General features: G+C 37.1%; 1 protein-coding gene across 5 annotated transcripts in view; it reads right to left on the reverse strand.

Annotated features, from left to right (window-relative positions):
• Positions 1-27,274, reverse strand: part of Grid2 (glutamate ionotropic receptor delta type subunit 2) — a 1,369,063-nt gene that overhangs the window by 532,379 nt on the left and 809,410 nt on the right. For all 5 annotated transcript variants that reach the window (XM_075983936.1, XM_075983939.1, XM_075983937.1 and 2 more), the window contains one exon: positions 17,127-17,246. In XM_075983936.1, coding sequence (XP_075840051.1) covers positions 17,127-17,246 — 120 coding nt within the window. The remainder of the gene's footprint in view (positions 1-17,126; positions 17,247-27,274) is intronic.

Below are 27,274 nucleotides of genomic sequence, written 5' to 3' on the forward strand. Positions count from 1 at the left end.
CAAAACTACTTACCATTGCAAGAATAGAATTTGTGGGTATGGGTTCAATGTCGCAGGAAAAAGTACTTATGTGTTTATAAACTTTGTACTTCTGAATGTCCTTCCCTTAGAAACAGTGCTATAATAATAGACACACAGTTAAGTCATGGCTATACAAAGCTATTTGGAAATGCAAGTCACACTCTGAACAGCATAGTTCTCTTGTATATAAAATAGCATATAGGTAATATCATGTATGTAATAACAGCATACTGCATATACCAACATAAAACCAACATATTATTCTCTGGAACAACAAGAATGTGGATTGCTTACTTTTATTGCAATCTACTATCTTTTCTGGCAAGAGAAAATAACTAATGTTGGAAATTTTAAAGGAACAAGAATGTATATATTTAAGTCACCCAAAGTTTTAAAAACAAGTCCTTTTTAATAGGATAATGTCTAGTAACATCAAAGGAATGAGTATCAATCATTTCTCAATCACCATTGAACATTTTAATTAAGATTCAAAGATTAATGGTGTCATGTTAGCTACAGTGGGTTAGAAGTGATGATTTTAAAATGATAAAATTACTGAAAAGCAGAGAAGAAGACAAAAAAGGCAGGCAAGCAACTGTTGCTAAAAACCAAGATTATTGCCTAATTCATCACCAATATAGACAAACTTTTACTTTGAATGACATATGCCACTCTTATCCTGAACCAATGGGCCACAGAGCTCTACTAATAAATGCTGTCAGATTCTCTACATAGGATAGCACAAGGTATGTACTCTTTAAAATTGCCTATGACCCATCTTTGTAAATGGATAATTTATAATTCATTTAAGGAAGACAGATGAGCCTGAAAAGTAAGAAAGATACATACTCAACATTTGAGCAGACTGCAGAGTAATTCAGGGGGTGGAAATGCTGGGAGTCTGGGTTTGGATGAAAATTCTCTGAGATTGTGTGTATATTTTCCCTATCTTGTTGTAAATGTCAAAATGTAATACATGTGTCTGCTAAGCATTTGTAAATAGAACAATCTTTGATTTTTGGCACATTTTAGTCACCATAGATGTTTTCTTGCCACCTCTTTGAAATAAGCTTTTTTACCTGCTACAACAGCAGACAAGGCCTGGGTGAGAACGCTTCTCATTTTTGCAGATTCATAGTCTGATTTCCACACAGACCTCTAATGTTCTCTTATGGACCTCTATACAGTGATTACAGTTTATTACCAAAGCTAACAATGTAGGTGTTTACTAGAGAGTGAGTACCAACATTTTACATGTGCGAATCTGATGGAGGAGGGTCATTTGTTTATGTGTTACTTTCATTGGTTAATAAAGAAACTGCCTTGGCCCTTTTGATAGGACAGCAGCTTAGATAGGCGGAGTAGACAGAAAAGAATGCTGGGAGGAAAAAGGCAGTCAGGCAGATGCTATAGCTCTCCTCTGCAAGGTAGATGCAGGTTAAGATACTTCCTGGTAAGCCACCACCTTGTGGTGCTACACAGATTACTAACTACGGGTTAAAGCAAGATGAGAGAATTAGCCAATAAGAGGCTAGAACTAATAGGCCAGGCAGTATTAAAAGAATACAGTTTCTGTGTAATTATTTCAGGTAAAGCTAACTGGGTGGTGGGAAGTGGCCCACCTCTCCTATTTCAACACGAAGCTGACTGGATGGAGTTTTATTTTGTGTGTGTGTGTGTGTGTGTGTGTGTGTGTGTGTGTGTGTGTGTATGTGTGTTCCAAAGTCCAGGATGAGAAGATGTTTCTCTTCCTTTTTTTTTCATTTTATCTAGTGGAACAGAGGGAAATTAAGCGTTTCCTTTGGAGTATCTATCTCTTAGGCTATTGAACCCCACTCAGCAAATGGACCAGAGATGTTGAAAGTACTTATGAGGCTCTATATGAACAGAGCATATCTTGCATTATGTAGGGAAATCATGGCTATTTTCCTTATAATATTTTATTTTCTTCTTTAAAAATTGTGTATTTATATTTTATGTGTATGGATGTTTTGCCTTAATATATATATATATATATATATATATATATATATATATATATATATATGTGTGTGTGTGTGTGTGTGTGTGTGTGTGTGTGTGTGTGTGTGTGTACTACAAATGTGCCTGGTGCACAATGAATTCAAAAGAGGGTATCTAAAATATTGGACTGAAGTTGTGACTACTATGTGGATACTGAAATTGAACTCAGATCTTCTTCAAGAGCAACAAGTACTCTAAAGTGCCAAGACATCTCAACCAGTCCATGAAAAGTAAAATAATCCCTACCATATATATTGTGTTTTATACATAGAGAAATTACAACAAATGTAATCCTCTTGGTACATAATCATAAAAAATATAATGGGACTAGAGAAATAACTCAGATAAGGGTATCTGCTACTGTTCCAGATTTCCAGCACTCATGTGGTAGTTAACAAGTGTCTGTAATTCCAGTTCCAAGGTATTGAACACTCTTTCTTCTGGCCTCTGTAGTACACAGATATATATGCAAACCAAATACCCATTCATATAAAATAAATAAATTAATTGAATATATATTAAATTAATCTTCTCATTCAATTCTGGATGTGTAAAAGTTTTAAGATCAGCCATCTGCAAGCTAGAGAACCAAAAGTAGACTGTTTACACTCACAGACTGAGAAACAGAATTGGCATGTTGGTCCTTTTGGTAGTTGACGACACAAGAACTGAGACTAACTGTGCGATTCTCAACTGTAGGTCAGAGATGTGAGAATGAGGAGCAATCTGAGGGATGCTTGTGATGCTGTCTCATGTTGAACATGGAGAAAACTTACTCTTCCTCTGCCTTTCTGTTCAAGAGACTTGATGATTTCCACTCACCTGGTTGAAGGTATCCTTTTGCTCTTGCTACCATATGTAATTTCTTCACAAAAGATCAAACATTGACACTTAGAAATATTTATTGTCAATACAGGCATCCCATACAAAGTTGATCACCACATAAGCAAACTTTCTAGGATTTGTGTTCCTCCAAAAGAGTTATAGCCAAACCTGGTGCTGGAATTCATCTTTGTCAGCCATCTTTGCTGTGTTGTGGAGAAAACTCCACCATCCCAACCTCCATAAGTGATAGTCTCCTCTGTCTCCAAGAGGAAGTACATATTGCTTACATAAACATGGACTTCAGTGAACCATGACCATGATTAACAGTCACTTTTGAAGTCTCCAAAAGGAGGATGGGGCCCAACAGAAATTATACTTGGATTGAGTTAATACCACTAAGCTGACAAATACCACCTGAAGATCTACTTTGGACTACAAACTGCTCAGGATAATTTCAAGTTGACTAGTTGAGGTGGTTCAGTCTCATGCACTATTCCAGTTAAGACTTCAGATAAGTCCTATACTTTCCCATTACACAGAGATTGGCAACAAATAATACAGCTAGCTCTCCGTGACTTGACCATTATTTCAATTTTATCAGGGTCCCTTAAAGATGTTTCCCCAGACAACAGAAAGTAATTTTAAGGACATTATTCCCATATTTACAGGACTTAGGGGAATGGCTTTTGGTCATTCACTGGGTTATGGACATTTGTCATCATGTTGAGGGGTTGGTTTTAAGTTGTTATTGGTAATTGTCACAAAAAAAGCTGGACAAAGGCAATTAGATTCAGGGATCTTCTTCCAAAAAGAAGAAGGGTGGGATATAGAAATAATGGGATAAAAGGGTAGATTATTGAATCTACTTTTAAACCAAAATAGCAACTATTAGTCTTAAATATTATACATTGATATACATTTTTATATATTGATACAAATTTGAGGCTATTTTTGTTATACTATATATGTTTCTATTCTTTCATAAGATTTTTATATTGATATAGATTTAAGATAATTTTGTTAAAACATACTGTATGTATGCTTCTACGCTTTTTCAAGGTATTGGCATAGATAGCTCTTGTAAAAATGTGATGTAAATTTCTAGTCCTTGCAAGTTATTATTACAAACTATTTAGGATAAAAAAAAGAAAGGCAAGCTAGTATTTAGTTACCTATTACAATAAAACTTTGAGTCATGTGCTATGTTTTCAGGGCAAACAGATACATTTTAGGTAGACAGGTGCTATTCAAACACGTCATCGATCTACAGAATATGGCATTTAAGATGTTATGATAACAAACATTTTTTTTTATGACCAAGAGACATGTCTGTTCCTGACAGCATCAATTTACTTCAGAGAAGGTGATGGACATCAAAGAAACTCCATATAGAGTTTACTTTCTTTGTGGCAAGACTTAGCCAGTGGGCAAGAAACTGTCCTTGCCTCGACTGCTGACAGTATGCTGTCTGAATCGGACAAGGAAGACATAAAAGAAAGTAACTGTTGAACATTTCCAAGACAAGGTGAGACAGTTCTTCAAAAATCCTGCTTCATAGGTAGTCTATCACATATTCTCCGCCTTCAAGCTGAAGGTGGATGCCCCAATTCTACCGAGGAACTTTCAGTGACTGTCCAGGCAGTGAGATGTCCTTGTCATTAGGTAACATTTTATTCTTCTGGGGTTTTTGATAGAGTTAAAGACTAGAGACTAGTAGTTACAATTTTTTTTTAGTTAGGACAAAAGATAAATTAGATGAGAATTTTTAGACTCATCACAGTAGAATAAATAATTAAATTGCCAAATACAAATGTACTGGATATTGTAACTATAATTCTTTTTCATTGATTTTATTGAGCTATACATTTTTCCCATTGTCCTTCCTCTGTCCACTCTTCTCTTTCACCCTCCTCCTACTCCCGTGCACCAATTAACCCAGAAGATTACATTGTCTCTCCTTCCTAAATGGATCTATGTATGTGTCTCTCAGGGTCTTCTTTGTTGTCTAGGTTCTCTGGGGTTACAGACCATAGTCTGCCTATTTTTTGCTTTATGTCTAATATCCACTTATAGTGAGCACATACTACACTTGTCCTTCTGAGTCTGGATTATCTCACTCAGTGTGAGTCTTTCTGGCTCTGTCCATTTGCTTGTGAATTTCAAGATATATTTGTTTTACTGCTGTGTAGTATTATATTATGTAAATGTACCACATTTTCCTTATCCATTCTTTTGATGAGGGGCATCTAGGTTATTTACAGGTTCTGGCTTTTACAAATAATGCTGCTATGAACATACCTGAGCAAGTTCTTGTGGTATGATGGAGCATCCTTTGGTATATGTCCAAAAGTGGTATTGCTGTGTTTTCAGGTAAATTGATTCCTAATATTCTTAGAGACCACCATACTAATTTCCAAAGCAACTGTACAAGTTTGCACTCCCACCAGCAATAGAAGAGTGTTCCCAATTCTCCACATCCTATGCAGCATAAGCTGTCTTCAGTGTTTTTGCTCTTGGCCATTCTGACAGGTGTGAAATGGTATCTCAGAGTTGTTTTGGTTTGCATTTCTATGATGGCTAAGAAAGTTGAACATTTTCTTAAGTATATTTTGGTTCCTTGACATGTGTCTGTTGAGAGTTTTCTGTTTAATCTGTACCCCAGTTTTTAGTTGGATTATTTGTTATTTTGGTGTCCAGTTTCTTAAGTTCTTTGTGTACTTGGAGATCAGTCCTCTGTTCAATGTGGGTTTGTAAAGAACTTTTTCCATTCTGTAGTCTTTTGTTATGTCATGTCCTTTGCTTTATAGAAGCTTCTCAGTTTTAGGAGGTCAAGTTTATTAACTGTTTCTCTCAGTGACTCTGATACTGCAGCTATATTTAAGAAATAGTCTCCTGTACCAATGTATTCAAGGGTATTTACCACTTTCTTTTCTGTGAGGTTCAGCGTGGTTGGTTTTATGTTGAGGTCTTTGATCTATTTGGACTCAGTGAGCCAAACAAATTCTATCAGGGAACTCCTACAGCTGATAAACACCTTCAGTCATATAGCAGGATATAAGATAAACAAAAAAATCAGAATCTCTCCTATATGCAAACAATAAATGTCCTGAGAAAGAAATCATAGAAGCATAACCCTTTACAATAGCCACAGACAATATAAAATATCTTGGGGGTAACTTTACCCAAAGAAGTGAAGGACCTGTATGACATAAATTTTAAATCTTTGAAGAAAGAAATTAAAGAAGACATCAGAAAAAATGGAAAGATCTCTCATAAAGGTAGGACTAACATAGTAAAATGGCAATCTTACTAAAAACAATCTACACATTCAATGCCATACCCATCAAAATTTCAGCAAAATTCTTCACATACTTTGAATGAGCAATACTGGACTTTCTATGGAAAAACAAAAAACTTAGGATAGTCAAAACAGTCCTGTACAATAAAGAAACTTCTGGAGACACCATCATCCATGACTTCAAACTCTACTACAGAGTTACACTAATGAAATTGGCATAAAAACAGACAGGAGTACCAATGGAATTGAATAAATGACCTGGATATCAATCCATACACATACAAATACCTCGTTTTTGACAAAGAAGCTAAAGGTTATAAAATGGAAAAAAAAAACATCTTTAACAAATGGTGCTGGCCTAAAGAGGATGTCAACATGTAAAAGAGTGCAAATAGAGCCATACCTATCACCTAGCACAAAATTCAAGTAACTGCAGGTCTTAATGTGTTTTTGTTAAATATAATCTTACTATGATAAAGTCAAAATATTCCTTTTTAATTAGATCAAAAGGGGGAAATGCTGAGGAATAATCTTTCTGTACACTGTCAATATGTACTATCCCCATTGGCTAACAAAAAGCTGACAGGTTGGTAGCCAGGCAGGAAGTTAGCTGAGATAATCAAACTAAGAATGATGCAAAAAAAAGGGAAGAATTAGAGGAGATGCCAGTCATCCACAGAGGGATCAGGACATGCTAGAAGATAGGTAAAGCCATGAGCCATGTGGCAGAATGTAGATTAATAGAAATGGATTAATTTAACTTTTAAGAATTAGCTAGTAATAAGCCTGAGCTATCTGCTATACACATCTTAGTAAAGTGAGCCTAAGTGATTAACAGTGGCTGCAGGATAGGAAAATTCTGTCCACAATGGACTCCTGCACAAGTGATCTTAGTGCAAGAGTATTATTACTCTTCTAGAAAAGTCAGAGCAAACTCAGACATCAGCACAAGTAGCTATGTTCTCTACCCTCCAGCTATGAAATATAGAATATCTTAGAATCAGAAAAGATCTGCCTGTAGGGTGTACTTCAAAGACAGTGGAACTTTCTTCTTCACAGATGAGGCCTGCCATAAATACTCTTTATAATCTAACACACTCTGAAAATTTCATAAAGTATGAATCTTACTGGAGATCACATGACTTTGTGATACAAAGTATTTTTGAAGGCTTATCCTAATGAAAGGTGATAAAAAACAAATTTATTGTGATTATAAATTATATGTAAGGGATGATGGCATAAAATGAGGCTACTGGGTTTACAACATTGTCCAAGACATAAATTCACTGTGCCTAGCCTGGACAAGGTCATGGATTTGGTGTTAAGCAAATACGTACACACACACACACACACACACACACACACACAGGCACATACAGACACAAACACAGACCCAGAAACACACAGACAATAAATAAAAAGTGATAGATTTCCCAACTATGAATTCCAAGCTTGATTGATGAACTTGTATAATTTTTAGTCTGAATAGACAATAGGGAAATCAAAACTGCTTCATGTTACTCCTATGATGCTGTGTATAATTATCTGCTCATCACACCTAAAGTGAAACTATTTCCCTATTTCACATGGCAATTTCTTGTCAGAACAGCAACTGGATCTTACACTATTTTGAATCACATGAGTGTCCATTATTGGAAATTAAAAAATCCCTCACTATATAATTTGCAAGCTTAATTTCTCTTGAACTTTACTATAAACTTCAGAGACAAATCATTTTATAGTCCTGACTTAGATATTTACGCTCACTTTGTATAGAAGTTCTAAGAGCCACATGGTCAGGGAATCAGAACTTTAACATGGGCATGACTGACAGTAAAGGCTATGCACTTTTCTGAGCTACTACCTAATGAGTCTAAGCTATCAAGAAAGTAATTATGATACATTTTTTTTTCTATTTCTGATGACCCATTGTCTAACTCTAGTAGATGTTAAGGATGTAAAGATGGAAATAATATAGTAACATGCACACTGCAGTGTGGTATGTTCACAACTAATTTATTTGAATTTACTTGTGAAACTTCAGTTGATTAAAGGAAAAACATGGTTGGCAGTACTCTTTTGGGTTCTTATGTTAATATCAGTATATATCCATTAGCATTTTCACTGAGTACTGTGGCACCTACTGTTCAACGTACCTGGGCAATACAGCAGGCAAAGAATATCTTCAATCTCATAAAGTAACACGGTAATGGAAAACACTTGAAACAAGGACTTTAAGTGTATCTGTATACATGCACAAATATTATTTGTACAAACACACACACACAATATTGGTTTGCTACTAAAGGAATCACAAGACAGGAAAATGTAAAAAGGAAGGAGCTGGTTCGATAGGGTTTATAACAGACTCTGCTAAAGTGTACCAGAGAAATGTTTCATCCTTCACCATCTGAAGCAAGATTTTCTTTCATCCTCCTGAATCCAAGACAATAAGGGAGGCTAGTTAATTAAAAATCGACTAGCAATCACCTATATACATGATGGTCCTTTAAAAAAATAAGTTTTGCAAATAAAGTAAATCGACAGTTCTTCTGTGTATGACTCTGTTGGAGGAGAATGTGAATAAGGATTCCAAATCTTTGAGAGAAATTACTGCATCTAAACACTGAGAACATTGGCCACATCATTGCAACTGCTTATGGGAAAACAAAGTGTAAACATCATCAGAGAGCCTTTAAGCCAGTGGCTCTCAACCTGTGCGTCCTGACCCTTCGTGAGTAACATATCAGATATCCTGCATATCAGATATTTACATTACCATTCATAACAGTAGAAAATTGCAGTTATGAATAGCAACGAAAACAATTTTATGGTTGGAGGTCACTACAACAAGAGGAACTGTATTAAGGGGTCACAGCATTAGGAAAGTTGAGAACCACTGCCTTAAACATTACTGTCTGGATAAGATTGACTGTGGAGGCAGCTTTAATCCACTTTTCCTGACCTTATTTTCCTTTTGTCATAAAGTTCGAAGACCTCAAGCTCAGAGTGTGACATGTTAATTCTGCAACGCAGTTGTTCACTATAAGATGTAGTGGTGCTGGCAAATGAACAAAACAAAATTCAGACAAGCAAAAGCTATGGTGGAATTCCGCTTCTAAGGAAAACCACCCTGATTCTTTAGTAACCTTTCCTTTTCACATAGTTCCATTCTAAACTTGGTTTTAGGTTTCTTGATACAATGTTAGTGGTACAATTAATTTATTTGAAGCAGTGGGACTTCAAATGACTGCAGAGTCAACAACAGAAAATCCTGATGTCCTCAAAAACTGGCTTTGAATTTCACTTCAATTTTTCTCAAGGATACATGGTGCACTGTGAATATGCTTTTGTCTGAGTTAAATATCAGTAAAGGCATTAACAAAGAAGAGCAATATATAGAACATATAAAATTGGAAATCTCTTCATTTTGGTTAGCAGCAGAGAGATTTCATCCTTTTCATGTTCTCTTAAACTCGGGAGCACGAAGTCTTCATTCACATAATTCCACCCCGGCAGAGGAATTTAGGATTGTGAAACTGTGGTCAAATCCTAACAGACACACTCTGCCTCGTTCATGAAATCTGACAGGATTCCTGCTGGCAGCGATAAGTATGTGGGCATCGTGCACATTCGGCCCCTGGCCGTGCAACAAATGCTGACAACTTGGCAGTTCCTCAGTGAGAAAGCCTCTTACTTTTCCTGAGATACGGATAGCGTAACAGCGACTGGAACTTTAACTCTGGGCAGATACCTAGTAAGTCTCAGCTTCACTTATTTGGAGGGCAAGGCTTTCCTTTCTGAATATCTTTGAAAGCATCATTGCCAGTGTCAATGTATGGAGGAATTCCTCCACATGCTAAGTAAACTCTACCTCCACAACTAACTGACTATAATATTAAAATAGCTAGATTTAGAATTTATTAATTCTGTAGTTTATTGAAATTGTGATTTAGTAGGAAAAAAATGAGTCCTATAAACAAATGTTATGATGATAAATGATGACCGTAGTCACATATACATTTACGTGCACACACAGACATTCTTGTACACAAAGCTTTTGAAGCAAAAGCATTTGAAAATCTAGCATGCTTAAACTTTTTTTTTTGACAGGAGATTAAACTTTTTTTTCTGAGCCAGGGTCTCTTTACTAAGCTGATGCAGTCCTAAAGTTCTCAATGGTCTTGCCTCAGCTTGCTGATTGCTATAATTACAGGTGTGTGTCACCATATCTGGATTCACAATTTTGAGGGTGTCAATATTATAAAAGAAACCTTAGAGTTAAAAATTTATGAAGATTCTAATAATTTTTTGTAGAGTGTCTACATGGTATTTGCTCTTAGGGGAGCATTAATCCCTTTGCAGAGCTAGAGTGTAGAAATCTGATCAGTTCCCATAACTGATATCCTTGAAAATGAGGTATACATGCTCTGATGTATATGGATCATTATAGCTTTCATGCTAGATCATGAACACAGTGTAAATTCAGAGCAGGTCAAAGTGACTAACTACCCTGGCCTCAAAACTTTACGAGCTGCACAGGACTTCCGGGGCTGAGTTAGACTGGAAGTACCCCAGCTTTTCATTTCCACCTTCACAAGCATCCATATGCCCAAACATCCTCAATCTAAATATTCTCTCCCCAAACATAGTTTTTTTTTTTTCTCAGAGACTCTCCTAATTCACTCATGTTATGATAGAGGCTTGAGACATGTCCATGGTGGAGTTGTTCAAGCCATACTTTGTTTCTGTCCTGAAAGTCTCCGTCTCCATTGTTACCTGTGTTCAGGGAAGGTGTCAAGCTTCATCATTTCAATTATAGCTTAACATTGTCTTTAACCTCACTTGCTTTAGTACATTGCTACAAAAATTAAAACAAAAGGAGAGCAGCCTGATGAAAACCCAGCCTGCACTAATGAAACTCATTCAGTCGCTGAGGGCTGCTGAAAAACACACCAAGGTCATTGCTACAGCACAATGTTTGTTTTTAACCCTGCATGTGAAAACAGCGCTGTCTGGCAAATCTTCCTTTCTACTGCTTGCCACTTGGAGTCCCTAGCTTCACAATCTCCAATGGCTTTGATTTTCTGGTGTATTTTCCTCTTAATAGATAATCTCACCTCCCATTTCTTCAGCAAACTACATCATATTTGGTAACTATTGCCTTAGTCCCCTAACACCAGTAATCCCGTGCTGCACAAGGACTTGCATTGCTCCTCACTCTGTCCTTTGATTTTTCGGGAGAAGCACTCCCATCTCCCTTAAGGTCAATAATACCAGATACTTCTGGATCCAATCCTCTCTTTTTATTGTTCTACTTGAAATCAATCACTACTCAGCACTATTTTGCTCTATCTTCAACTCTCTGTCTCTTAAATGACTTTATCTCACATAAAGTCACATATGCCCAATTTATTTACATTCTAAATATGCTCCTCTACATTTTTCAAGCTATTTAGTTTCTGTACAAACACAAGAACCTTTTACATTTTATTTCTTTACTATCTTCGCTCTTTAAATGGCTGGCATTGCCATTCTCTGAGATGCTCCTGTCAGTAACAACTGAAAAATGTGTTTCTGTATTGTGCATGGCCCTGGACTGCTCACTTACTAACATACGCAGCTTGGGTCAGCTTAAACTCAGCATAGGAAGCTAACTGAAAGGATGGTTTCAGGAAATCAAACTTTTAATTATCAATGTAACATTGACAGTTAACAAAGCAAATATGGTTTATGTAAGTGTAAATATGTCTACATCCAATATGGAATTAATCTATTACTATATTCTAGAAATACAAGAGTTCAATAACTTAAATAATACTAAACAATGAGTATGCAGAACAGTATAAACCTTTGCAAGATACCCAACTGATACGTGACTAGAGTAGGTAATAATTTTTGAATAAGAATAAATATCAACAACCATAGAAAAATATTCACAACAGAAGCAAATTTAAATGTGCGCAGAATGCCATAAAAGCCAAATCTTCAGGGAAGAAAGTAATTTAATTAAGAAACAAATGACATCTCTACCTGCTCAAAGAGATAATAAGCAATCAGAGAAAGAGAGAAAAAAAGAAAAACAAAACTTGAAAGAAATATGAAGTAAAAGAGAAATATGAGATGCCAAAAAGAGGAAACAGAATGTTTTGCAGTTAGAGAATTTAAACTGAGATCTTGAAAGTATATTACTATCTTAAGAAATAAGCAGATGCTTAGAAGTCTGACAAATTAGGATGTAGTTGGCTCATGTGGCAGCAAGAACTTACTTTATACTTGTGAGTAAGTGAAAATGGGTATATTTCAATAAAGGGTTTTAGACATCCAGGAATGTCTAAGGCATTGTATTGCAAATCTATTCTTATACATACACTAAAATTTAATCACAAGTACAACAGTATTTAACCAATAAGTATATGTAAGTACATTGCAGCTGCTTGACTGATAGCAGTCTAAAATGGAAACAATGTAATAATTTGTGGTACATTCATATAATGGAAAAAATGTAACCATATAAATTAATTAATTTCTACTACATTCTCCAGCAAGGGTGAGTAGACAAACAAGGAAGAATTCTAAATGTAGAAAGATAATATGCAAGACAGAGTACAAGTCTGAATACTGGCAAAATTTCCTTCATAAGGTGATAAAGTAGTTGAAACTATAACCGAGTGGTCACATTAAATTCAGACTAATGGTTCCTCTGCTGTGGGTCAGGCTTGCCATTGATGGAGCACTTGATGGTGTTTTCTGCACCTTCTTTTCTTTTTGACCTTGGCAGAGATGGTTTCCTTTTAAACAATTCACTATGATATTCTGTGTCTATGCCATTTTCTATAGTTTTGAATCTTCACTAGCAAACAAAGATTAAAATGCACCAAGAGAGTTTAACTCAGCACAAATTTACTGAGAAACTGTTATTTCCAGTAAGAGCAACTCCTAACTTGAATGTTTGCCTGAAACGTGTCCGCAAAGGAAGGAAGAGCGTCCAGTACCAGTTAGTTTCAACACAGTCAGCCTCAGACACGAAGACCATTATACTTACCAGCTCTGCTTACAAACTCACCATCAGTTTTTCCCTACACAAGCGTGTATAACTGGTAAGTTTAAAGTACAAAAAAAGTCATTTCTCCAAGGACTTTTGTATTTCTCCTTGTGAAAGCCAAAGTCATGGTATTCTGACAAACATCCTTTATTGATGTGGGAGTGTCATATATCAATCTGTTGATTTCATTGGCTAAGCAATAAAGGAACTGACTCGGCCCATTTCATTGGTTAGAAGATAGGTGGGAGGAGTAGACAGAACAGAATGCCGGGAGGAATAGGAAGTGAGGTCAGACTCGACAGCTCTCCTCTCCGGAGCAGACGCAGGAGAGACGCCATGCTACCTGCTCCAGGGAAGACGCACGCTATGAAGCTCCGACCCAGGATGGACTTAGGCTAGAATCTTCCCGGTAAGCGCACCTAGGGGCGCTACACAGATGATTAGAAATGGGCTAAATTAATATGTGAGAATTAGCCAGTAAGGGCTAGAGCTAAGGGCCAAGCAGTGATTAAATGAATACAGTGTCTGTGTAATTATTTCGGGGCATAAGCTAGCCGAGCAGGCGGCTGGGATTTTGGGGACGCAACCCTGCCGCCGCCCATATTACTACAAATGACGCCCACGTGATGGACTAAACCCACTTAACAAACCTGAGAAGGCTTAAAAATAAGGGAGAGAGAGTTTAACACAGATTTTTGCTGTTTGTTGGTGGCGTGCTGTAGAGAGATTTCCTGATTCGGCAACAGCAGCAGAAAAAACGCTGTGTCATTTCAAAGCGTGGCTTACTGGGGCTGTGCCGCCAGTGCAAACTCTGGCTTTATGTTTGTGTTCCCGCTTGGGGTTGGAAGGAGAGTGCTCTGAGACCATGACGATGACTCAGAGCTCCCCGCCTGCTCCTGGGCAGAAGGCAGAATCAGGCTTAGGCAGGCGGAAGAGCATGGCGGATTCCTGCCGCCATACAGAGACGTGTTTTTAGACTGCGCAGTGCTCTGCGTGTCAGATTTGGATGTTACTTGGATGAAAAGAATTTCTGTGTTGCACGCTCAGTCTCAGAATTAAAGTGCTGAGTGCCGTTCCTACCTGGTAGCCCCAGAGCTAGCACAAAATGGTACGTCCTCCATTTTGAAATTTTCCTGACTCAGCAGCAGGAACAAACCTGTGTTGTTTTAAAATGCCGGCTTTCTGGGCCATCCTGACAGGGCAAACTCTGACTGTTTGAGGCAGGAGGGCCGGCTACAGAGAGAGGACTTGAGTGTTGTCTGTTGTAGCTCGCTGGCTGGCAGGGACCTTGAAATGCTATAAACATGGCTACAGCCAGTACCTCAGCCATGAGGCTGGAAAGCTAAGGAATGGGCTACATCTAGCTGGCAGAGCCACGCCTGTAGTCCCACTGATATTGCTTGGTAAATTAAAGGCTCTTGTGGTCAGAAAAAGAGAGATATACAGTAAAGAGAGATTCAAAGACAAAGAAAATTTCTGAATGGTTTAAAGTGTGTTAAAAATATATGCAAGCTAAAAGTTGAAGTTCTTAAAAAAAAGGAAGAGAGTTGTTGTGTGTCGTAGTACACACCTTTAATCCCAACACTTGGGAGGCAGAGGGAGATAGACCTCTGTGACTTCAAGGTGTGGTAGCACACGCCTTTAATCCCAGTGCCTAGAAGGCAGAGACAAACAGATCTCTGTGAGTTCAAGGTGTAGTAGTGTACGCCTTTAATCCCAATGCCTGGGAGGCAGAGACAGGCGGATCTCCGAGAGTTCAAAGACAGCCTGGTCTACAGATATACGCTCAAAAAGCAAAAAGTTAACCTAGGAATGTCACAGCTTAGATTCTTAAGCGCCTAGTGATTTAAAGGCGCAAATCAAAAGTGCTCCTGGATAGTAAAAAATTGCAGATTCACAATAGGACAGATTCAGACCACTGAATGAGTCACACTGTTGGATGAATGTACGTAGGCTTGAGAGAGAGGAGAAAAGGAATATAGAGAATAAAGTTAATGGTTAAAAAAAAAAGGTAAAGTCTTTAAAGAGACAGAGTACAGATAGTTAAGAGATTAAAAGAAATAAAGAAAAATAAGCTATGTAAAAAATGGAAAATTCACAGAGAGTCTGGATTATGTACATTGTGTTTTCTTTAAAATTTTTGACTGTAAAGGAGCTAAGTACAGACAGATATTTCATTATATGGGCTGCCAAGTGGAACCAGAACGGATATCATGAGGGTATGATTTCAGAATTTGGATCTAAGGATATGATACTTTGGAAAAGAGATTCTTCTTTTGTTTTCACAGAGGATGAGACTCTATGGATTTCTTCTATTCCGATTTGGTATGATGGACCACGTCCTCCTGAAGGGTTGCTGTGAACATCTTCAGAAAATTGCTTCGCTCAACTGCCAACTGAGATGAAACTAGCACACAGGTTATACCATGAAAGACCTAATTAACGACGCCCCCATTCAGCAGGAAGCAGTTTGGAGAGAAAAAACTGCGCCCATGTTCCCAAATATAGTTTATAAATTCTTTTACATTTAAAGGGGGATATGATATAGATATGAATAATTTGAATTAGTATAGATTTTGCTTTATTGATAGAGATTTACGGTCAATTTTGTTATATGTATAAATGTTTCTGATGTAACTTTTACTTGATAACTGTTTTGTTATATGTAATTTTGCTATGTTAAAGTTAAAGCCTTTTTTGTTTAAACAGAAAAAGGGGAAGTGATGTGGGAGTGTCATATATCAATCTGTTGATTTCATTGGCTAAGCAATAAAGGAACTGCCTCGGCCCATTTCATTGGTTAGAAGATAGGTGGGAGGAGTAGACAGAACAGAATGCCGGGAGGAATAGGAAGTGAGGTCAGACTCGACAGCTCTCCTCTCCGGAGCAGACGCAGGAGAGACGCCATGCTACCTGCTCCAGGGAAGACGCACGCTATGAAGCTCCGACCCAGGATGGACTTAGGCTAGAATCTTCCCGGTAAGCGCACCTAGGGGCGCTACACAGATGATTAGAAATGGGCTAAATTAATATGTGAGAATTAGCCAGTAAGGGCTAGAGCTAAGGGCCAAGCAGTGATTAAATGAATACAGTGTCTGTGTAATTATTTCGGGGCATAAGCTAGCCAAGCAGGCGGCTGGGATTTTGGGGACATAGCCCCGCTGCCGTTCATATTACTACACTTTATTGGTGCTTAGCTGTTTCTGTGATCTGCAGACTATGCTAAAAAATTATTTCCTGTAAGTATAATCTCCTCACTACAGGCTACACACAAAATTCTACTATAATGTCACCTTTTACAGATGACTTTCAGTATTACAATATTATATAATATTAAACTTATCCAAATACTCACTCTGATTTTGAGCATTTTACAAACCAAACATCAAACAACTTTACTTTATCTAAATACTGAATTAGCATTTTATAAAAGTGTTATTGTAGTAAATGTAATGTAATACCATTTCCCTGAGCAAGCACTATGCTATTTTCTATCATCATCATCATCATCATCACCATCATCATCACATTTTTGTTAGCTTTTCAAGATAGGGTTTCTCTGTGTATTCGTGGTTGTCCTGGAACTCACTCTGTAGATCGGGCTGGCCTTGAACTCACAGAGATCTGCCTGCCTCTGTCTCCCAAGTGCTGAGATTAAAGCCTTGTGCCACCACTGCCTGGCCTTTTATATTATTCTAAAGTGTGAATCTAAGTAATTGTTACATCCTTCTTATGTACCTATGAGTACCCCAAATCCCTGACCTGCTGCCTGAGGATTGTTCTCCATTCCTTATCCCTCCACACATTCTCCTTGGAAGATGTATACTTTGACGATACTGTGATCACACTGCAGAAAATTACATGGCAAACCCACAATAGCACAGAGAAAAAAATTTAGAGCAAGTTCAGGCTTACTTTACGGACACCTCTGCCAAGTTCTTCGCCGTAGTTGGTTCCAAGGATTTCAAAGTGCACATTGGGGTTACCTCCATTTTCTCCAAATTCTAGGTCTCCAGTCAATCCATTAACTCCACCCTAAATGAGGGAAATAGAAGCATATTTAAAAGTTCAAAACAGCAAACAATTAATAATAAAGGATAAGAAGAAGTTATAAACACTCTATTTCTATTTAGAAAATAAAATTTCAAAGAAAATGCATATTAACAGGCTAATTTTAGTAGATGTGCAATGTTGCAGTTTCTTCTGTTTTCTGCATCTAGAACAGTTTCAAAGTGGCAGCTCAGATGATCCAGCCTCACAGAATACTCCAGTCAGGACTAGACCATAATCCTAAATTGTCTTTGGATTTCAGAAGATTACCAGTGCCTCTAATCAGAAGGAAGTATCCTAGAAAACTATATCCATGTTCCCAGAAAATGGATTATGTTTGTCTTTGTTTAGCGTATTAGTTATGAATAATGGAGAGGAAAAAAACCCTAGGTTTAGAGCTCTTGTTTTGAAAAGAAAACAAGGAAAATGCTGTGGAATAATGCACTTGTAAACTACAAATTTGTTATTCATATTGGTTTAATAAAATGCTGATTGGCCAGTACCCAGGCAGGAAGTTTAGGTGGGGCAACCAGACTAGGAGAATTCTGGAAAGAGAAAAGATAGAGAGACAGACACAGTCACCAGTCAGACGCAGAGGAAGTAAGATGAAAATGCTGAACTGAGAAAGTGTGCCAAGCCATGTGGCTAAACAGAGACAAGAATTAGGGCTAATTTAAGTCTTAAGAGGTAGATAATAATAAGCCTGAGCTAATAGGCCAAACAGTTTATAATTAATATAAACTTCTGTGTGTTTTTTTGGAACAGAATGGCAGGACAAAAACTTCCTTCTACAGTACAAAATACCCGGGAGTTCTATTGAAAGTCACCTTAGAAGTGGTTAAATTCAATCTTGTCAACTTGCCAGAAAAATTGATTTATGCCCTAACATCCACTTACTGCTCCAAATGGCCCTGGTTAGAGCTGAGACTCATTTTCACAGTCAGGATTTGGCCACCACATCTTGTGATGCACAAGGGTGTGTCACCAGAATACAACAAGCTCCAGGAAACCCAAAGAAGCTATTCCACTTTGATAATTCCACCCAAATTTAATTTAAAATTATTTCTAGGAACTTTGAAATTTACCATTTAAAAATATTTAAGGTTAATTTTATTCCTGTGAATTTATTTTCCAAACTATAACAATAATTGAATATATTATTTCCTAAAGAACAAAAGAAGATTTTGAATTATTTCATAAGAAATATGCTGTTAAATTGATTTATATCTTAAACAATGTGTGTACAAATATAAATATATTTTAAAATATCATATGGTATTCCATCAATATGTATGATTTTATATTTTGTATAATGGCTATAAATATATAATTAATAAATATGATAAATTATGAATTTATATAAACAAAGGTAAAATGGGCTTGAAAATGGTTTGCGCCCATAGTTGGTTTTGCTTGTGTTGAGACTCTAGAAATTTCCAGACTTCATTGTTCGCTCAGCATGACAGATATTCACTTTCTCTGCAGATGGCCATGTGGGTCATTCCTGCCTCTTGCTTAAAACTATTTTTCACTTTATGCAATCAACCTTCACATTACTTAGAGTTTTAACCTCACTGTGATGTTCACAGCTGCTTCACCAATAGAGTTCTGGCTGTGCACGGGCACATATTTTGACGACAAATCATCTCAGCTTGTGAACTGCTCTAGTTATCACCTTTGCAGTTGTGATGCCTAAATGTGCAATAATTTTCTTAATCTGTAGCATCATTTCAGTCCCCCTTGGTTGGCTTTACACTGTCGGCTTTATCTCATACTTCGTTTCTGTCTTCCAGAAACTCTCAGATTGATACCTTCATAAGAGAAGTTCAGAAAACTGTGTTGACTTACCATGCTTCCAATCTTTCCTTTAAATTTCATTATTTAATTTATTTCATTTTTACAGCCATATAATTAACAAGCAAGATTTTTTCAATTAGTATTTTATTGATTCATACAGGAATTAAAATGATCTAGTTTTATTAAGATTGAATCTGTTTAATTTTATATGCCTATGATCTTTTCATGTGAGTTAGCAGTAACAAGCATAGGACTTCACCAATGGCATAGGGATATAACAGATAACAAGCGTTCAGAAACTAACCAATTAGCTTAACTTCCTTGTTTCAATTTTTATAGTTTCTAAATGGATACCAAAGCATTTCTCTCAGAGCATTGTCACTGATATTCCTATACTGTACATGTAAGTAACTCAGAGGAGTGCTTCCTGTGTTTAGAGCTCAGCTGCTATCATCACCACCATTAGGTCAGTGTTCTTCCAGCCCTTATTTTCAGAGTCTTTCTTTTCTTTCCAGATGACATCAGTCAATGGGTATGTTATCTTTTCTTTTATTTTTTTTACTGTTTTTATTGAGCTATACATTTTTCTCCCCTCCCCTCCCTTCCTGCCCTTTTGCCCTCTACTTTCTCTCATGACCTCCACACTCCCAGTTTATTCAGGAGGTCTTGTCTTTTTCTATTTCTCATTTAGATTAGATCCATGTATGTCTCTCTTAGGGATCTCTTTGTTGTCTAGGTTCTCTGGGGTTATGTACCATAAATTGTTTTTCCTTTGTTTTATGTCTAAAAGCCACTTATGAGTGAGTACATATTATATTTGCCTTTTTGGGTCTGGATTACCTCACTCAATATGTTTTTTTTTTTCTAGATCCATCTATTTGCCTGCAATTTTTTGCTGCTGAGTAGTACTCCATTGTGTAAATGTACCACATTTTGTTTATCCATTTCTCAGTTGGGGGCATCTATGTTGTTTCCAGGTTCTGACTACTACAAATAATGCTGCTATGAACATAGTTGAACACATGTCCTTGTGATATGATTGAGCTTCCTTTGAGTATATATTCAAAAGTAATATTGCTGGGTCTTGAGGTAGATTGTTTCCTAATTTTCTGAGAAATCACCATATTGATTTCCAAAGCAGCTGTACAAGTTTGCACCCACACCAGCAATGGATTAGTGTTTCCCTTACCCCACATCCTCTCTAACATAAGCTGTCATCAGTGTTTTTTTATCTTGGCAATTTCAGAGACTTTCTAATTTATAAAATGCAGGTATGATCTTGCTTTCTTGTCAGTTAAAGTTTATTGTGTTTTTAAGTTTCATTTTATTTATATAACTCTGTGTATGTATGTGTGTAAGTATAGTGTACTTTTGTACATGTGTACAAAACTTCCACCTTTTTGTATTGGGGTATAAAAGCATATGAAAATTAAACACAGGTGAATTCAGTACTCAGTGTACACTGAGTTGCCCTCCCAATACTATATTGTGCCTCTGTGTTTCTTTTACATCTCTGTTCCTCCTACCTAACATTTTTAATCCACATGCCCCTATCATGAAACATATGAATCTATGGTGGCTGGTCTTCAACAGAAGTCACTCCAGTGCATATAATATGACAACATATAAGTTCCAACTACTATCATTCTAAAGCTTCCTCTTTTAAAAGAAACTCTTTACACTTATTTATTTATTCATCATGGTAGTGCTCATGTCGTACTGTATGTTTGGTTGTTAAAGGGTAACTTGCAGGAGTCAGCGCTCTTCTTCTACCATGTGAGTTCCAGAAATTGAACTCAGGTCACCAGACTTGGTGGCTAAGCGCTGAGACATCCCAAGGACCCATAGAATATTCTGGATAATAGATTTTGCTGCTGGGACTAGAAGCATACACCTTTCATGCTAGTACCTGGGACGCAAAGGCAGGTAGAGCTCTGTATTAGAGGCCAGCATGGCCTAGATAGTGAGCCCCAGTCTAGTCATGGCTACATAGTGAGATGCTGTCTCAAGGAACAACAACAAGAAGAAGCTTTTGCTCTCAACCTTCTTCAATAATATGAGAATTCTTGATTATTGTCTCACTTCTTGAAAGGGGGACAGGATTGTATGTCCTTTTGTTTGCTCAATGGTGAACACTAAAAACAGAAAGTTTTAAACATCCAGTCATTCTTTGACTCTCTTATTTTTTCCAGTCAGTCTGCTATGGCTGTGCAGGGCCAGGTCCTCCACTGCAGGGAGCAGCTTCCACGGTGTGACTTAATGCATTTACAGAAAACAAGCACAAACTCCATAAATCAGAAGATGTGCACTTAGCTTGCTGCGGCCTTACCTAACTCACCTTTTTGACTTTGTAATTCATCTTTTTTCTGCTCTATCATTAATGAGCTTTTGACATGCATAATGAGAGGATTCTGCCCTCAGGAAGGTGTCTAGAATGCTCAAGAGGTCAACACATTCAAGCAAATAAGTCCTTTAAACAACATCCTTTGTTATCGCAGCCAGATTTAATCTGATTTTTTAATTATTGTTTTAAAAGATTCCAGTGCTTTTGAGCTGCTTTTCATCTATGTTCTGGTCAACCTTGAGAACTGAGGGTGGCAAAAGCACTCTGGCTGGGGTGATGAATGGTCATTATCTTTGTGTATGTATGACTGTATTTATAAATTCCACTGTGATACAGCAGATTCTAAATAACATAATCCAATGGGTCATTGATAAAGCAAACTGTGAGGTAGCATCCTATGTGTTCTTTACACTAACTGCCACAAGTTCTCCTCAGGTAATCTTAAAAAATGCGGAATATCTCACTTTGGATTTTATCCTTCATACATAATGTGGAAAAGTCATGGACAAAAAATAGAGAAAAATAGGAAGAAAAAGGAAAGAAGAACCAAAAGTGAGAATCAAAGCCTCAGAAACGTTTGTCTCAATTTTTGACTAACAAATTAGATAAAAAAATTCTAAATAGACTAAAACCTTTTTGTCCCCTGTGGCTTAGAAAAAAACTGGAGAAAACGAATTTAGGAAAATGATTACTCAGATTGACTACAGTTTTGTTTGTTTATGAGCCTAAAAATCTGCAACAGAAGGAAAACATTACATTTCCTGTAGTCATTGTGCTGGACATTTTAATGTCAACTTGACACAAGTTAGAGCCATCTGAGAGGAAGGACCCTTAAATGAAAAAATGCCTTCATAAGATCAGGCTTTAGGTAAGCCAGTAAGGCATTTTCTTAACCGTGATTTTTGTGTGCGGTCCCAGTCCATTGCAGGTGATGACACCCAAGGACTTGTGGTCCTGGATTCTATAAGAAAGCAGGCTGAACAAACATGGAGAAAAAGCCAGCAGGCATCACCCCTCTATGACCTCTACATCAGCTCCTGCCTCCAGGTTACTGCCCTTGTGAGTTTTCATCCTGACTCCTTTTGATGATATATGGTGATCTGGAGCTGTCTCTTTCCTCCCTAAGTTGCTTTGGTCACTGTGTTTCATCATAGAAATAGTAACCCAAATTCAGACAGCAATGCATGGATAAATAGCATCAGAAATGGTGCGAAAGCTTAAAAATAGACACACAAGTTACAGTAAAGAATTTTAGCAAACAGATGATGTTTTCTGTGCTTTAGAGCAAATAACCACAGCTCATTCACTGAGGAGCTGAAACTGATAAAGGTCCCTGTCTTTTCTATTTTTCTCTCTAAAATATGCATGCATACTATGTATCTCATATGGCATATGTACATTAAAATGAATTGCTCGAGAATAAATATTTGAACAAAATTAAATTAAAATTAGTAGTAAAATGCTTTATATGTAAAATTGATCGAAGCCGACTGTTCACTAGTAAATTCTGAGAGTTTTTTTCAAAGGGTATAAATGATGTGTGTTCATGCACATACACGCATGCACTCTCTGGTCCATGCTTGTGCATATTGAGAGCAAAGGTCAATGCCTTGTGTCTTCCTCAATCCATCCCCTGCATGTTTTTTGAAACAGGGTGTCTCAGCTAACCTAGAGCTTGCCAGCTCTGTTACATTGACTGCACAGTAATCCCTACTGATTTCTGCGTCTCTGCCTCTCAAGATTCATAACTACAGAAGTAAACCACTGTGTTTGCCTTTTAGTGAGAGTGTTGGGAATCTGAACTCAGCTATTCATGCTTGCATGACATGTGCCTCCACCATTGGAAAAACTTTCTCTTCCATAAAGAGCATTTTTGAAAGTTATCATTGCAAAAGTTTGGGTCTTTTTGAAAAAGGTATATTATAGTTCAAGTAGTGTTCTTGTATACCATGTCTCCCTAAATTTTCTTTCCCCCTTCATATATATACAAACTCAATGATAGATTGTCTTTACATTGAAAGCTAGTATGTTCTCATTTCTCTAAGGATTGATATTTTGAAAGACTGTAAATGAAATAATCTCTATATCATCTTGCCCAAGGCATAAACCTAGGCATCATCTATGACTACTTTTTCTCATTACTTTTCTTACTCTCAAATTTCTTTTCAGTGCTCTGAAGACCTGCCAATTGTCTCTGCCTGTTTCCATGTAGTGGCTGTAGCCTGACCCAGATCTGTCCTAAGGGGTAGTGTGAGCCTCTTCCCTGGAGCTTCTGTCTATTCTGTCCCCATCAGAGGAGCTGCATAATGGTTCCCTCGCTATAGCTACAGACATCTGGAGTTACAAATTTGCTGCTTAAGACACTATAAGAATACTTCATCCCATTAGGAATCATGCTGTTTTAGTTAAGTGACAGTTGTAGGTTTTTCTCAGTGATCCATGAATTCGCTAACCCTTGGTACTTCGCCAAGTTTCCAGTGCCAAGAATGATACCCCTCTTGTTGAGTAGTTCTTAAGTCCAATCAGAGAGTAGTTGGTTATGGCCAGGGTATTTGTGCCACTGCTTAATCCTTAATGATATCATTCCATGCTGGTCTTTGTGGTTCTCAAGCATCTTAGCTAGATAGGAATATTGGTTGCTAGTCTCGTTTGGAAACTTGCATGGTGCCTTCTAGTAAAGAAAAACTATCTGTAGGCTTTCAGATCACTTTCAGATCGAAGATCTTTGGTCCTTGTGTCTGAAGTACATGGTGTCTTTAGCAATCAAGGCTTAACTTAGCCACAGATATGTATAATTCTCATTCATCATCATAGAAATTTCTCTTTGTAACAGAAAGAGACCATAACAGAAAGCTACAACCAGCCAAAATCCAGGGTTGTATGACCAATTTACAAAACAACTAACACACTCAAGGTTGAGAGAACATTGTGGAAGAGGGGGCAGAAAGATTACAATTGCCATAGGATCAGGAAATATGCTGAAAGACTGTCTTCTAGTAATTTTTGAAGATGTACCCAGAAAGTCTTACCAACATGAGTGCCAAGAAATTATCTGATGATGACACTAGTTGTGAATAAATGGATCAGGCAAATATCATGAAGACTCTATCCTACACAAACAACTACAGGCAACCAAGAAATGTAGAGAGTGAGAAAATTAGTATTCCCAGGGAAGAGTACACCAACTCTTTACCTAATGTTAAATGGTCAGTTTTGAAAACATACTTATACAGACTTAGCAGGTTATATTTAAGAATACACAGGTATATACAGATACATATATAATTATAGCAACAAATAATGTAAAAAGAGACCATGTATTTTTATGAGCACGAAGAAAGTTAATTGGAGAACTTTGCAGGAAGAAAGGAAAGGAGGGCATGATGTAATAACATAAAATAAAATAAATCATAGAAAATAATACCTTATCCCTCAAATTAAAGGAACTATAATATAGTTTACAAACCCTTTATAAAGCTTTCTCTATGTCTCAGAAAATGAGCAAATGAGGACCAGTATTCTCATTTTATCTGCCTGTGTGTTTATTTCTGCTGTTTCTGCCAAGCTAAGTTTTTTCCTCCAAACTGTGACCATCACCTGGCCTCTTGTATAACATTCTTTTTTATACATCCCTAGGACTCTGTCCTTCCTTTCTTGGCTCAAACCTCCTCATCATAAACAGCACTCTGTGATAAGTAAGACCTCTAGTCATGTATTTCCAGAGCAACTGGCATTTCTTCTTATGCAGAGCTGATCACACTTGTAATTATTTTTGATATTTCTATTTTTTCCTTATTCTGTGATCTCAAAGTACAACATATGGCAGTACTTAGTCAATACTTAGTGAATGAATATGTTACCTTTAAGAACTGGAGGCATTTCAATGCTTTTGGTATTCAGAACATACTATATCAAACATCAACATGTTTCAATACATATCATTTAATGACCAGCATAAACCAATATGAGATAATATGCTGGTACTTACAGAAATCTCTGGAACATTAAAGTTTTCTAGTTTTCTTTATTATGATTTAAAAATAATTATGATAAAAATTTAAAAAGAAATTGAACAATTAGGCTAATATAAAAAGAAAGTACTTAAGGAACTAGTGAATTTTAATGAACTCAGAATATTTATATAACTGCTAGTGATTTTTATTTATAACTACAGTTTTTAATGTAATATTTTGTAGACTTTTTTATTTGCACTTTTTAAAAACAAACCACTAAGCATTTTCTTTCTAGAATGTGTATCTGATTTCATCTGAAAAAGTTCCTCTTTTGTCAATTTCTTTCCAAACCAGAAAATTCTCTTCATGGGTTCTATGCATTCTGAAAAATTAATCCACCTTTGTCATTGTACACATGATTGATTCCAGTAGAGGTGTCAGCTAGAGTGTCTCACCATCTGGAACATCTTCCTCGGAGCTCTGCATAACCCAGCTTGTTACTTTTTAGGCCTTGATTTAGATGTCATGGGGTCCCTCCAACTCTTTCTAATTATTTTCTATTTTAAGGCAAGTCTCTCAGGAACCAGCTCTGTGATAGAAATTTGATTGTACACAGTTTGTCTAAAGTACTGTGGAGAAATGACATCCAAAAGACTAGAAGAATCAAAACTGGGTCAAACAGGAGGTAATGTCGAGAAGCTAACACATGATCCAGGGGTAGTCTGTAGGTATAGCAAGATAAAGGAAAGGGAAGGGATTGGACCATTCTAGTTCTTTAGTGACCATTAGGTATAGAATTTTCTCAGGAAGTGGGAAGAGAAGCTAGAAGGAAACTCAAACTCATCTCTATTGTTGTGTGCCATTGGCAGACATGGCATGTTCTTCTCATGAAGTGTGAGTATGCACTATAATAAGGCACACTCTTCTCTATGACTCTGCAGTATCCTGTTTTCATTATGTTTGGGTTCCTTTACCATCACAGGTCTTAGAGAACATTCTTTTGCATAGTCAACATTCAGTACTAGGTTCTCAGATTTAGGGTAATGTTAAAAAAGACTTTACAATATGAATTCTATAATACAGGCATGCTTTCCCTATCTTTTGTAAACATCTGTGGAAAAAGTTGTGGATACACGAATGATGTGGGATCTGCATGCTGTGAATATCATTGGTTACTAAACTAACTGCTTTGGGCCTATAGCAGAGCTATAGGGGAGCAGAGCTAGGCAGGAAAAACTAAAATGAATGCTGGGAGAAAAAAAGGCAGAGTCAGAGAGAAGCCATGTAGCCCTGCCAAAGCCAGGTGGAACATTAGCCGGTAAGCGACAGCCATGTGGCAATACACAGATTAATTGAAATGGGTTAAAGTAATATGTAAGAGGTAGACAATAAAAAGCTAGAGCTAATGGGCCAAGCAGTGATTTAATTAATACAGTTTCTGTGTGATTATTTCAGGGTTATGTGGCTGGGAATCAACAATCAGCCTCCCTCCCTCCAACGAATGAATAAAGTAAATTTTTTTCAGTCATTTTTTTTCTTACAACAAATCCACGTTGGAGTTTATTGATAGAGAGGTGAAATGATGGGTTCATTACAGTTGACTGGGAAAGAGAGGTGGTGAGTAAGTGTGCAGTAATTTCAATACTAAGGTTCTTAACACTATATCTAAGCCAAGGCAGAATGCCCTCAGGCAGTGGCAGAATCCCCACCTCACAGTGGCCAGCAACAGAATGTCCAAAACCCAGGGTGTCGTTTAATCTGACCCAAAGCAAGTACCTAAGATTGTGCAGCTCCTAATGTAGGTTCCAGACACAGGCAATACATGTGAACTGACCCAGAATAAGAAAGAACCATAGCCACACAAGGAATCAAGAACTGCCTGTGTGGAGAGCTGAAAACCCGGGAAGGATGCCATAGCT

This window comes from Microtus pennsylvanicus, chromosome 8 (genome assembly GCF_037038515.1).
Source record: "Microtus pennsylvanicus isolate mMicPen1 chromosome 8, mMicPen1.hap1, whole genome shotgun sequence".
Classification (NCBI taxonomy): domain Eukaryota; kingdom Metazoa; phylum Chordata; class Mammalia; order Rodentia; family Cricetidae; genus Microtus; species Microtus pennsylvanicus.